Source organism: Haliaeetus leucocephalus, unplaced genomic scaffold (assembly GCF_000737465.1).
Source record: "Haliaeetus leucocephalus isolate CR32 unplaced genomic scaffold, Haliaeetus_leucocephalus-4.0 Scaffold206, whole genome shotgun sequence".
In the NCBI taxonomy this organism is placed as follows: Eukaryota; Metazoa; Chordata; class Aves; order Accipitriformes; family Accipitridae; genus Haliaeetus; species Haliaeetus leucocephalus.
In genome coordinates, this window is record NW_010972642.1 from 9,755,034 (window position 1) to 9,769,606 (window position 14,573).

The window sequence follows — 14,573 nt, forward strand, 5'->3', positions numbered from 1 at the left end:
GATGCTGTTACATCAGCGCCATTGAATTAAAATCTGATATGGCAAAGTCAGATACGAGCAGAGTTCTGTTAAAAGAAATTGATTACTTGCCTCTGCTTCCCCCTCTCCTCTCCACTCCCTTAATTATGGGCTGCTAAAGTTGAAAAAGATTTCCACCTGCTCGTTGGAAGGAAAAATGGCATATACCATAAAGGTCAAATATGCATAAACAGGACCACATAGTATGAAAGAGCAAGGGGAAGAGCAAAGCTAAAACAAGGGGGGAACTAATGAAAGAGACTATCATTGCTGATTTATTGAATCAAGAACTAGGAATTTTCCCTGTGATGTCAGGAGTCCCCTCATTGGCCATTTCTTTCATCTTTTCTGTAAGACAGCTCTGCAGATCCAGCTTTCCCATGTTTTGTTCTCACCTATTCAGTTCTGACTCTTAAAGGAAGAGTATGGAGATGGGCTTTAGGGCAGAGAAGAGACTACTGGTAATAAAAATACTGATACTCCATTTCAGCATCACAAATAAGAGTTTCCTGCAAGATGCACTCTTTTCTATGTAGGAAGCCTGTTCAGTTATATGCCTTGGTAAAGCAGAAAAAGGCCTGACATGAAAACCACAAAAACAAATGGCAATTTCCCTCTCAAACTTGGTAGTCTCCAATGGATGCTGATCACCTAAGCAATGCAGTAGTAACTGAGATCACACCCTCAACAAATCCCTGAATGCCCACTGTCATTTTATTGGCCGTGTGAAAGCTACAATATCCTGGCCCATTGATTGAATCCTTACATCTTATTTGTAAAGACCTTAACACGTAAGCCAGTTCATTCATCTTTGCAGCCCCCAAAGTTGTTTATCCTTAACACTATAGTGCAAAGCAGCAACACATCATAGCACTACACTACTTACATAGGCAAGTATAACTTTTGTAGTTGCAAAGTACTGACCTACCATTTCACCTTCAGAATACAAAATGTTCCCTTTCTAATTAGTGACTTGAGAAAGAAATATTTTAGTCACCAAGAGTATAAAAATACTCCATATACTTCTGTTCTTAGCTGCGTGGGTTTTGTACAATGGCCTCTTGGCATTAGCTAGAATCTAGAGCCCAAATACTCAGTGGAAATCCCTCCCAACGTAGCAATTAGTATCATTCATTTACTTGACCTACATTCTAAATGCGTCTAGACAGAATTCACCGCTGATAGTTTGGGGGGATGGGAGCAGAGAGGTGGGTTGATTTTTTTAGCAGGAAAAAAAACAAAGAAGAAAAGTTTTTATATTCATTTTCAGCTCTATGTTAGAAAAATCAAGAATACACTGAGACACATTGTTACACAGAGAGATATGGAAGAGGCCCCCTGCCAGTATAAATCAGACCTGCAGCCTCCAAAAGCATTAAGTATGAAGCGTGCTGCATTGTATCAGCTACGATCTGGCCCAAGAACCTCAGCCTAATCCATTATTAGTCCGTGCTGCTGAAAAATATTGAATGGTACAGATGAAAGAAGAGAAATGCAGCAAAGAACTATAAATAGCCTGGGAAAAAAAACCCCAACATTATCTACACACTGGTAACAAGGTTAGAACTGTCACTTGCCCTGTGCTTGATACTTTTAAAATATATATATATATAAAAAAATAATGCCCTACATTCTTTTGTAGCTTATCTCCCTAGAAGCAAAGACCCGACAGATCTAGACATGCTTTAAAGCTATAGGCCAAAAGGTAAGTTTACTAGTGTGTATAAAATCGTCCTGACAAGCAGCATAACGTTACAGCTGAAGACTCTATGGATCACTTAAGTCCTCTAGTGGAAATGGAAATTAAGTAGCACATGAAGGCCTTAGCCTACCCTGTCCACACACACAATATTATTCTACAGCACCAAGTCACTCATCACTGGAAAAAGTATACTGGCAGAAGGCTAAGACGTCAAGTAATATAGCTGAGCTAATTAAAAGCACTTATACTGGCATCCTCCCTGAATACACCTTACTACTCCTTCCCTATGCCCTTAACACAGAGCACATACAGCTGCCTCTCCAGGTGGTCTGCTGTGCATCAACATTCACACTTGGGTCACCCCTGGGCTGCTGAGGCTGGCAGTGCAATTGGATGTGTCCTGCCTCCTCTGTCCCCCTGCTAGGTACGTAACACGGGCATAAACTGCCTCTGGAGATAGCGAGGTCCTTGTCGCATAACAGCCTGTGGGTAGGTGATGACAGGAGATTCTTTGGCCCCTAGTATCTAGCAGAGAAACCTATTCTATTAAGGCCCCTGAATAAAAATGATCACAAACATACCAAAGTAAAGCAAAGGTTTTCCTTATAATAAAGAAGTAATATTTAATATAATAAATCCCCAAGCAATGTGTGTGCTAGGTCAAGAGATTCCCCCAAAAAGTACCTAAAAATAACTTAAAGGATTACACAAACTAAGATTATAGCAATAGATTATCAAACATTTACAAGAAAATTGGTATGGCCATAATGGCTTAGATGAATTAGTTTAGAGGCCTGACCCTGACCGTGGCCAGTTTAAAATGCTCCAGATGAAAACATGACCATCTCCCGATCAGATTTGAACTGACATGCCCAAATTAAGCAAACAAAAGGGCAAAGATTTAATGGTGACTAGTGCAGTAGGTTTCAGAGAGGGGGGTTGTTTGGGTTTGTGAAATCGTCTGTCCTTTAAGTATTGAGAAATAATTCAATTTTGGTTTTAATACAGTGAAGTCAGCTGTATCTGCAATGGGAGGTGATCCATTTAACTGGTAATAGGCATGAGCTCAGGCAGAGCAGTCTCCTGCTTATGCACAGTGCAAGCTACAAGACTAGTAAGAGCAGGGTTATGCTCAGCTGCTGGGGGCCTCTTTTGCAGAAGACTTAACCATTCAGTTGTCCTCAGAGGTGACAAACCACGGGTGCTCTGAAAAAAAAGACCTTTTAAGGGACTTTCTAAGCTATGACCTTGCCCACTTACAATGCCTAGCCATACTGTAATGGAATGGTCAGTCCCAGTTTTGTCCTGTCACTTTGCTGACCTCATGTGGCTAAGGAATGCAGCCATCCCTTGTGGCACCCACCAGTGTTCATTATTTATGTGAAGCCTTAAATTGTTAAAAAAAAAAAAAAATCATACAAAAGTTGTGGGTGGATACTGGAATGATTCAGAAGACCCAGCAGGATCACTGTGAAGGGAAAGAGACTTTAGGGAAGAGGCTGACCCATGCCAAGAAGAAGGGAACACTTGCAAAATAGACTACAACAGCACTTCTCCTCTCATTGCCACCAAAGATAAAATAATAAAAAGGCACTTACATATAAGAATAGGGCATTACCTAGAAAGCACGTCTGTACACCAAAACTCATTACCAGCTCATGGAGTCAGGCACATGTTTCACTGTCACAAATGTGAAACACCTTCTTAAAATGGCACAGTGGGGACTGATCCACAGCTCCCTGTAATTCATCGAATTCTTTCCGTTCATTTCACTGAGTTTTGAGTCAGGCCTGAGGGTGGCAAATAGGATATTGAAGGAAGAAAGTCAAAGGAGAATGAAGAACAATAAAGGAGCTGGTGTGGCAGCTGCTGTAATAAAATACAAATCCAATATTTTACAAAATAGAATACTTGCAGGAAATATCTACTGTACATGGTAAAAAATTACTTGTAAGGCTAGGTTAAGTTTTTCCCTTATTTATCATTAGGAAAAAAAATTAAAAAAAAAAAAAAGAGTTTCAAAATTCTTTAGCCTCTTTAAAAATTGACTTCTTCTGGTAAACTGTAAAGTAGCTATGCTAGCCTGCTGAATGAGGATTTTCATATTAAATCCATCCTCAATAGAGTCTGAGTGCCCTTCTGCAGTAACCAGATAAAACCTTGCTCAAATCCTGGGGTAGGTTCGACTGTGCCACTGCAAGGACAAATTGCAAGCAGCACAGCTCGGGCAAAGGCGTGACCAGGGTAGTAAGAGAGGGAGAACCCTTAAAGGCAACAGCTACATAAGACAAGGAGGAAACAAAGCAAGGAGAAAAGTACTGGACCAGGATCAGACCTGAATACTGCTCTTGGCTTTTCCACTGAACTTGGTCCAGTCAACTTCACCTCCCTATGTGCCCATCTCATCCCTCTTTTGCCTTATCTCCTGCCTACATACTCACCTCCTCAGGTCAGAGGCTGTCTTGCCATAGAGTTAATACAGTATCTACCACCTCCAGGCCTGAACCGTGCCTAGCTGAGGCTACCTATAACCCTATCTTTTCGGCTAAGCAGCTGGCCAAAGATCACATCTCTGGAAAAGGAGGTAAGAGGAAGATAAGACACATGGCTTTATTTAGGGCAATTCAAGTCTGAGGGGAGGGAATGGGTGTTCAGTGATATTTGTGTGTCCTATTTCAGAGTTTGCCCAGACCACTTGCAGGGTTAGGGAAGCTCAGTTCTCTTCATTGCGACTGCCTGAACAAAATCTTGCAAAGCTAATAAATACTATTTACAGTAGTAACAGGAAGATGGCAAGGAAAGGAAAACACAAGACAGTCTGAGACCGGGTCTACATAAGAAATTCCATCAATGCATCTAGAAGCCAATAAATTAAATCCATATGGTCCTCTCAGGAGGCACTTCTGGTTTAAGCCTTACATTGATTTAGTTTGTTAGGAAGGAACTGATTTAAACTAAACAGATCAGACTTAAGCAGACTAAAGGACATCCATCCAAAACATTGCATAAATTTAACAAAACCTGCTTTCTAAACAGATCTAGTTAAACTAGCGTAATTCTCCCACACAAAGTGTGACAAGACAGCGACTGATCTTTGCTTGAATTCCACAAGGGTTGAGGCAGTAGGGAAGCTTACCAGGACTGCTTTCAACCCAGAAAATGATACCCCACTAAATGATAAAGAGGCTGGAGGGGAGAAGAGAAAGATCAAGAGGAGGACAATTCAGTAGCATCATTGCCCTTCCCTCTCCTGCCTGTGCTGTTAACTCAGCAGTATCAGGGCCCTCTCTTGTCCCTTCAGAAGCAGGCTACACACATGCTTCTCAATCCCCCCAAAAGGCTCAAGTGCTGTAGACCAGTAGGCATGGAGCTGTGGCTAGATTCTGAGCAGCATCATGCTGCATCTCCTCTTTCTCTCAAATACCTTCTCCCAAGAAACCTATCACCCACATGCTCCTATCAGTTTTGCATATTTCACTCTTCTACAGAATGTCTTTGTGCTCAGATTAGGATGTGTGCATGCACGCACACACACACCCACCAGTCACCGGCACACTGCGGGTGTCATCTGCCATCATAATTCAATCCTGTCCTTGCAGTATTAGACAGGAAAGGAATAAAAGCAAAGACAGGGACTGTGTGTGAAGTGAGGAAGGGAGTTACAAAGACAAGATATCCCATCTGCAGTCACAGCCTCACCAGTCAATGCAGAAGTTGAACTCCCTCTCTTTTGTGCTTTGGTTCACTGAGGATGACAAGTCAGGGGGACTTTGGTTGAAAATACGTGGGAAAGAGGGAAGTCAAGAAAAAAGGCCTTTTTTATTTTTAAGAGGTGGCATTGACTCTTCTATCTATTTCAATTATCTTCAGTGTTTCATTTCCTTCTAGTTCGGAGTTGACTCTGCAGGGAACAAAAAAACCAAAACAACAAAGGTTAACACTAATAGTTAGTCATTTTTAAAAGCGCATATCCTGCTTGAATTGGCTAATGCTAAAAAGGCACTCAGTATTTACCAGGTACTTGTCAGTTGGAGTATGGTAACACACTGAATTAGTCATCTCTTTGGCTCTAGGTATAACTGACACAAGAGCTCAGAAGGTATGCTTGGAGCAATATGGCTCATCCTAGCCCTCAGAATAGCATGCTTCCAAACAAAATCCCTCTCTCCACTGTTTGGTGTGCTTGCTACTGCTTGTCAGCAGAGACCGAGACCTGGGCCAACAGGACAGTAGCAGGATAAGAAAAAGTAGAATGGAAAGAAAACTGCACAGACATATTTAAACCAGTGAATCTCTCTCTTTGCAGAGGCCCCAAAACTTACATTTATGCTAAAAAAACCAAAAAGTAAATTACAAAGAAGCTCTGTGTTAAGTAGTTCAGATAACTTTACAGGTCTGTCTCTTAAGACCAAGTCCTGCAAACTTTCCACAGTAATGCTTTAGTAAGATCACTGCAGCAAGAAGATCCAGCTCTTCACACCCTAACCTCATAGAAAGCGCAGTGAGTCACAACTTCACGCTTCCACCCAACTGGCAAAAGTTTATTCCTTTAGGAGACACAGAAGTAAGTGCTTAAAGAAGTGGGTAGGCACAACAGGCTTACAGGGGTTAGGTTTCTGGCAGAAGCACCGAGTTTGGCACCTGTATTACTACAATATTATTGCAACCACTTCTCCAGAGTAACAATAACTTTGCCTATAAGCTTTCCAGATGAGACCAAACTCTTACTTCATGTTTCACAGTGCCCAGCATAGCTGAGCCCCTAGTCTTACTGCTGCGCTCCAGGCACAAATGACAGTGACGCGAAACACCCATATGACAAGCAGCCCGGCCTGCACTCACCTGTGCTGCTGCAGGCCCAGCAGCACCGATTTCTCTAGCCTTGTCTCGTTGGCTATTGTGAATTGCATGATATCATCCTGCTGTGTCCCTGGCATGGCTTCCAGGGACAGTGCTGTGTACTTGGAGGTGTCTGCTTGCCTGTCATTGCGATCTGCAAAGGAGATCGGGCTTGATGACTCCTCCAGTTGGTGAGGCTCTTCGTAAATTAGCAGACTCCTTGACCTCACTGCATACAAAGACAGAAGGCAAAAAGAGATGAGAAACAGGCAGCTCAGAGAACAGCCCTGGTCATTTCAGGAAATGGAAACCGACAGGGCAGAACTAAAGCTGCAAAGGTCTTTTCATAGCGATTAACTGGTAATTTGATAGCTGAGGAAAGATACCACAGCAATGGTCCAGGTAAGGATCAAAAAGCTCTGAATTATTCACAACACAAGAAGAAAATGAAACAATCACTTTGATAATATACTTTGAAAGCAACGGGTTCACTACGCATTGTTATAATGCTAACAGTTTCCCATGCAGTCCTTAGACTCTTTGTTGACATTGGCAAAGGACACACCAGCTGATACCAGTTGCACGTTTTAACAGTACGAACATTTGCTACTGAGTAGAAATCCTGCTACTTTTTACAGACCACTAGCTTTAGTTCCACAAACAGAAAAAAACCTGCTTTAAACAGAAGTACCAAGCAGGCTAGCGGGCAAAGGCTTTGCCCATGTCTATGAAGTCTTCCGCCATCAGAACAGCTTGCCAAGTTATCCTTTGAAAAACATAGGTATACCAAGGAATGGCTAGCTAAGGAGCAGAAAAGGAGCAGAAAAGCAAGAGGTGCTTGAGGAGGGGGTTAGGGTTGGGAGTAGAAAACAAGTGCCGAAGCACAATCAAGCAAGGGACCAAGACTGTGATGGTTGTCACTTACCAATGGAGTCTGTGTAGGACTCTGGCGAGGAATGCTGCCTGGGCAACACCATTTTTGTAGCAGAAGGATATGGCCCATAGCTCTGAGAGAAGCTGCCAAAAACTACTGCAAAGCACAGCACCACCATCTGGCAAAGGGAGGATGCAGAAAAGGTAAGTGCACTACCTCTTGGCACACATGTGCACATCAAAACTAAGAATCAACACAAAGCAGATCTGATACTTTTTCAAAACAAATCATCTGAGGCTATTTTCATCACTACATACAGTGTCTTAGCAAAGGCACATATACAGTAACAAGTCAGTGTTTTAAAGGGCAGATTTCAATGCTGGAGTTTGTTTTCAATGTCTGCCACCATTTTGGCCTGTAGCTTTATTTGCTCCCAAAGTTGAAAAGCAGACACAACCACCATATGTGTTTTAAAGATGCTGTTGGGAATCTCCAAGGTTATTTCTGCTGCTGGCCCCAGTCTTTCTTCGAAGTGACAGAGAGGCTGGCAGACTAGGAGAACAACTTAGGCCTTGAAAATAATTTCCATCAATTTCTAGCACAAGTATAAAGCAAACTTGCTGGCTGAGTGTAGGGAAGGAAAAGGGAAAAGTTTCATTCTAATCCTTTCCTTATCCTGACTACTATTAGTGAAGTAGGACAGAGGTAGATTTACAGCCTTAGTCATATTTTTATTTGGATGAGCAAATTTATTCTCACTGGTATCAAAAGACACCCTCATTTTCATTTTACAACCCTAGACACCATTTCTCACATACAATATTGTAGGAAATAATAAAACAGGTCACTCAAGAGGAGCAGTGCTCCTTCTTTCATCGTTGCAGCACCCAATCAAAAGCACAGGCCCAGTCTCCTCCAGAATTTAATGCCTTCCCACAACCATTAATCTTCATCAGCCAGGAGTCTCACCTACCTCAAAATTAATTGTCAGATTATGAAGAGAAGTTTCCCAAGCTGAGAATTTGCAAGTGAGGGGCTTTGCGGTACAAGGGATGTGACTTTGAGCAGTGGAAAGAGATTCGCATGCCCCTACAATTCCCAGCTTTAGGGACACTCACCATAAGACAGGTCCCTGTCTGTGTGCTAGCTGCCTTACACGAACGGGACACTTTCCCAGCAACCATGGCTTGGAGTCTCTGCAACTGCTGCAGAAGTGTTCTGGAAAGCAAAGACAACAGACAAGCATCACACACACTGATCTACCTGATGGTTAAATAGCTTTTTGCTTCAAATTCCACACCTGGCAATAATACAGCATTTATGATAAAGGTATAGATAGTTAAAGTCCTCTCCTTGAAGTTAGTAGCAAGGAATGTATTTAATTTTACAAAGTTTTAACATGTATTAACACTGGAACTTTCAGAAAGATCTTTCTTCTTTCCCTCAACTGATGTCCCTGAACAATTACTTCTTTAGTACTTTCAGAAAGCTCTTGTCAATAAAAATGGTGTTTTCAGTGTCTCTACAAGAAACAATTCTGGAAAGCGTACAAACAACTTAAACTGCTCTACATGCAGTGACTAGATGCATATATAACCTGATTCTATGTCATGAATTCAGCAGGAGTTTCGCCATTATTTGAAAAGGTGCAGAAGCAAGTTTATAACTGCTCTAATTGGTGGTAGAGGTATATGGCTACCTCCTTTTTCTGAAAACCTGCTGTACGGTGCTTTGGACCACATGCCGGACCATTTTCGAAGAGAAGGTCTTAAAGTCAGACATAGGCACAGACTCCCATTTCTCAAATTCGTTTACTAAATAAAGCACTTTATTGCTATTTGCTAAATCCTCCAGGAGCTGACAAAAATCACAGATGCTTCAAGTGGCTACTGGGACTGTGGCTTTCAGAGGTCCCAACAACAATGGCAATTCTCTTGCAGTTGGAGTCAACAGTCCCAGACCAGAAGGATATTCTTTTGTCTTTCTGGCTGATTTTCTTCTGCTGTATCATCAATTACTACAGTCAGGACACTAGTCATTTAAATGGGAAATAATCTCAAAGTATGATTGATACAGGGTTTTCACAGCAGTTTTAATTTTGTTTTCATTAAAGCTTTTTAACAGGTAAGGAGTAACCCAAATGCCTGTCCTCCACACAAATCTAGTACAATTTCGTATCAAGATGTTAAATCTGCTGTTTGTTTCCAACTTTACTTTTCACTTCTCCTGTAAGTCTCACAATCTATTGTGGAGGATAACCCCCACAAAACTCCAGGCAACAGCTTTGGAGGCTGTGACGTCAAATGCTAAAGCAAGAGGCAAGGTCAGAATGTCAGAGAAAATAGAAAGATTATTTTAAGATCAAACTGGCTAAAAGCTAATTGTAGGCCAGACCCAGAGGTGCCTTGGCAGCTCAATATACACTTGTCTGCCTATTATTATAGATTTTTTTAATCATCAATGCTCATTGCTAATTAGGGTTTAATGAATTCAAGGACTTCAGGAATGCATTCTGAAATGAGCACAAGGCATGCTCACAGCACAGATTTATCTGGGCCAGCAGATCCTTCTCAACTTATTAAGGAAGGATGTCTGGCATGCTCTTGAGAGCATGGTTTATTCTGCAATTCAATATTTAAAAAAAGAAAGTGATTCATCTAATTCAGTCCTTTATTCACTATTAGAGAGACCACAGGCAAATTAAGAGATTAAAACACTGTCCATCACATAAATGAGACTATCCTAATTCCCTGCTCCCTTCTGCATCTCTCCCAGTTCCTCCTCACATCCACTACATGGCGTAGGGTTCACAAAGACTTGCGTACGTGGTATATATCATTTTCCGGCACAGAATACGCTGCCTAGAGTATTCCCACCATATGCCTCTAGCTATGTTATACAGCAAGGCCTTTTTAACCCTGCAATTTCTGTGCTCTTATAGAAGACTAAATCTTTCTCCCGTTACAGGCCTGAGTCACTGGGCTTGACACAGAACAGCTCTACGGAGCGAGGAGGGAGCTCTCCTCCTCCCCAGCTCGGGGGTTGGCAGCATCAGCCTTGAAATGCTGATCATTCTTGCCACTTTTTGTGGAGGTGTCAGAGAGAAAACAGCTAATGGCTGGTGAGGAAATCAACAGAGAAGAGGCAATTCTCCTGATTTTGCTAATCTCTGCCTTTTTGTGTCCCGATTTAAAAAAAACTGTTGGGCAGAGTGGGCCCAGAGAGCTGATTCCAAACCACTATTTTTGGAAAGTAAAATTAGGCAGGTATTCTGAGGTCTCTTATACACAGAGGAAGATTCATCACCCACCTTATTTACCAACTACTTTTATATAAAACGTCTTTCTCCTCCAAGTCATTTATCTGTTTGAGCAGAGCTACTGTTGCCTCCCCACAGACAAGGACTCAGTATTGCGAGCTGATAGGCTACAGGTGCATTTTCAAACTAAGAGCAAGAGCCAAGGCAAGAGCAAGAAACAAGTTTGTTCAGAAATGATACCAGTTTACCCTGCCACCACCAAAATGGGGCAGTCCTTGGTGCTTTTATTCCCTATTTGAATCTGGAATGGTGGAAGACTGGATTCCGAGATCAAAAGATCTCCTCTCCCACACAAAAGCTGCATTCATTCTTACTGGCCAGCTGCAGGGATGATCTGGACTATGAGAGGGAAAAGGAGCAACTCTCTGCTCTGCAGAACAGGGACTTAAGTTAAACTAAGATGCTCCCTCTAAAGAGCAGAAGGAAGGCCATGAACGCTTTTAGCAAAACACGCTGCCTATGGCTAAATCCTAACAGGAGAAAATGCAATCCCAAGGCAGCATGCATAAGGGGGTTTGCACCCACAGGGATTATTTTCATTGTGTCTGACACATTTCCCAGTGATATTCAATTAGAGGGTCACCTCCGTAGGAGGTGTGAACGTGCTTTCACGCTTTTCTCTGCCAATGGAAGCACCTCATAGTAAAGCTGTAAAGTGACTGAAGACTCCTGCTCTCCCTTCCACACACTGCCAGCAAATTCACTCTGCCTGTGATGTCTTGTTTTCGTGTGCACATTCACATATTCATCTTCAGAAGAGCCCCTCTCTCTACCAAAGTTAGGAACAAGTCAAGGCTTCCCCTCTGCTTCCGGTGACAGTTTGATTAAGGAGAGAAAATCTGACACTCCAGGACCTAGCCACCTGGGAGGCTTCCTCAATTCAGTGTCTATGTTTAAAATCCAACAGTGATTTAAACAAAAAAAGACAGCTTCTAAGGGACACCAAACACTGTTTATTTTGATCAAGATTTTTTAGAGAATTTGTCTACGTTGTGAGGAACAAAACCTAATTTTGATATGGAGAGAGAAAAATTATTCTGTCTTCCAACTCTACACACAGATTCCTTCTCTGCCTGTCCTATTTGTAGGAAAGACAGCAAATCCCAAAGTAAGATTTCCACTGAAAGACCAGAATACCACAAAGCAGAAAAAAAATCCATAATTATTCCTCATTTGAATTACAAAGAAAAAAATCCAGAAATTTTTCATCAAAGATGTTTCAGCATACAAAACACTGTCCTGTTGCTTTGAAAACAAGGAGTTGCTCCAGGGCTGCCACACTTTGTCAACTATTATAAGGGTGGTCTGAAATGAAGTGCAAGATATCTCACTGCAACTTAAATGCAGATCCATCACTCCTTGAAAATGACTTGGTAAAATGACTTTACCAGCCTCAAATAAAGGAACAGCGAAGCAAATCAGTGAGGTCTGGCAGCTTTGGTGCTGATAAACCCTTGGGGTGGTCAGACTGATATGCAACTTGATCTTTAGATGACTGGGAGTTGTAACAATAGCTTGAACGGAAGTATGAGAAATGGAAGAACATCCCAATTGTATTTATAAAGCCATTGCCTTTAAGGTGCCTGTCAGAGTGGAGATCTACACAACCTGCTAGTCGTTACTCCATGGGAGCAACTCTAGCAGCTACTTGCATGCATTGTCCATGTGTGACACACTCAACCATATGCTATGTCTATCATTTTTCCAGGAAAAGTGACCATCAGTATATCTATAAATACAGACTCAACAGAAGTGAAAAGCAAAAGTACTTCTCAGATGTCATACACAGTACCGGATGTTTCAATATTGCCTTTAAGCCCAAATAGCCATGGTTCCAGCTAGACAACGCTCGTGTCAGAAACCATATGCAACCCCCTAGATCACTGGCAATTTCTGCTTTCGGCCCCAGTGCCAAAACGCTAGTGAATCAAGCCTTCTTGGTGACTGGGACAAGTCAGTTCAACTCTTGGTGCCAGCTTCTTCTCACACCCTTTGCTTTCTGAGACAGGAGTGCCCCACATGTTCAGATGCTACTAAAACCAATGAAAGCCTGGCTCACTTGTGGCTACAAGACATAACAGATATGCATGTAATAATGTGCTTCCTTAGTTTTGAGAAAACTGCCTAGAAAGGAACTTGGATGGGTTTCTTTTAAGGGACTGAGTCACATTAAGTTAGGAGAGGAAACATATGCTAGTGTTCTAATACTAAAGATGCCAAAAATGCTGCAGTCACCCACTCAGAGTAATGAGAATTAAAAACTCCCCTGCATCTTGATCCCCAGCCTCCTGCCTTGCCTTTTAAGATGCATGAATATCAAGGGAGATGCTACTGGATGCAAATTTTTTGACCACACTTGCACCTTTTACATTACATCTTTTCAGATCCAGAATTTCAGACTGAGGCAGGCTCTCAGGGAAGATTATTCTAATTTTTTTCATGTTACTGAGAATAATGTAGGAACATTTTTACCAGAAGAAATTCTAGTGTTTCCATGGTTTGGATCCAGACTTTGAAATGCAAGCAGGGTTTCCCTGAAGTCTTAGGTATGTATCTAAGCAATTGTGTTCTATATACACAGTATCATACTTTAAAAAACTGATTGCGCATACTGAAAGGAAACTCTGCAGTTCAATAGTTGTATGTTTTGGAAATTGCCCTTCATTTCCTCTCAACTCCAATCAGACTATAAAAACATGATACTGACTGACAGCACATACATGTGCATTAACTTTTAGGTAAGCAGCTATAGCCCAATTTTCCAACAAGCTAAAAAAACAACTTTGTCTTCCTCTACACTTGAATGCATGAACATTTTTACACATAATCACAGCTCTTATTTTCCTGTTACCTTTCGTCCACTCTTATAACATTTTACAACAAAAGAACAGCGCTAATGTTTGTAGATCTACTTTTAGATAATACTTTCAACTACGTCTTCATTTTTTACTGCATTGAACACTCAAAGTTGCAACTAAAGTGAAATGGGGCTCTGCTTTGGGCATATTAAATAAAATACATGTGTGTATAACTGTGTGCTAGGTACTTTGAGAAATAAAGTCCTAAACATACAAATTTGGGCATCCAAGAATAAACTGACAGTGCATAATTTTGACCATCACTGCTTTGCACTTTGACTCCTCACTGTACATAGGAGATGGAAGTATCAGCTATAGGATGCTGTGAAGGCAAGTTCTGAAACATTTGAACAGTTTCTAAGGCTCTATGCAAATAGCAATGAGGAGACCAGACATTTTGAATTCACCATAGAAAGTGGATAATGTTCATTAAACAAGGGCCTGGAACCATTCTCTGAATAAGACAGTTGCACAATTATACACTAAATAAGAAAAGTGGCTCTTTGGGGTTAAGGTGAAAAAACCCATAATGTGTTATGTTACGTAAATCAGGCTTGATGAAAGCAGGCACTTTTACAAATTTCTCAGTACTTCAATTTGAAGCTTTAACAGATTTTAGATACTGTTTGTATCTAAATAGCCAAAACAGCATTGCCATGAATTACAACAATTCCTGTGCAGAGGGTCAGGAACATCTGCTTCTCTGCAGGAGATTACAAATCAATATAATGCTATTGCAGAGGGAAGAAAACAATGCAACTCATCCCACGTGCCCAAAGTATGAAGGATTTGGAGATAATATCACTTAGCTAAGTATTTTTAGAGGATTTAGTATGAGAGAAATAAGATCATCAAATAATAGAGAAGATGCTAAAGGTCCTGTGTAAAAAGATGGACAATACCAACACAGCTGTTCTCACGACCGCATCCACAACAATTCAAGAGATGAAAACAGCTGGCCAA

General features: G+C 41.4%; 1 protein-coding gene across 1 annotated transcript in view; it reads right to left on the bottom strand.

The window, feature by feature from the left end:
- Positions 1 to 1,523: 1,523 nt before the first annotated feature.
- CREB3L2 (cAMP responsive element binding protein 3-like 2) overlaps positions 1,524 to 14,573 on the bottom strand; it is a 37,783-nt gene continuing 24,733 nt past the window's right edge. The window contains exons 9-12 of the mRNA XM_010566349.1: positions 8,552 to 8,651; positions 7,485 to 7,611; positions 6,563 to 6,788; positions 1,524 to 5,621 (exon numbers count right to left, since the gene is read on the bottom strand). Coding sequence (XP_010564651.1) covers positions 5,546 to 5,621; positions 6,563 to 6,788; positions 7,485 to 7,611; positions 8,552 to 8,651 — 529 coding nt within the window. The 3' untranslated portion in view covers positions 1,524 to 5,545. The remainder of the gene's footprint in view (positions 5,622 to 6,562; positions 6,789 to 7,484; positions 7,612 to 8,551; positions 8,652 to 14,573) is intronic.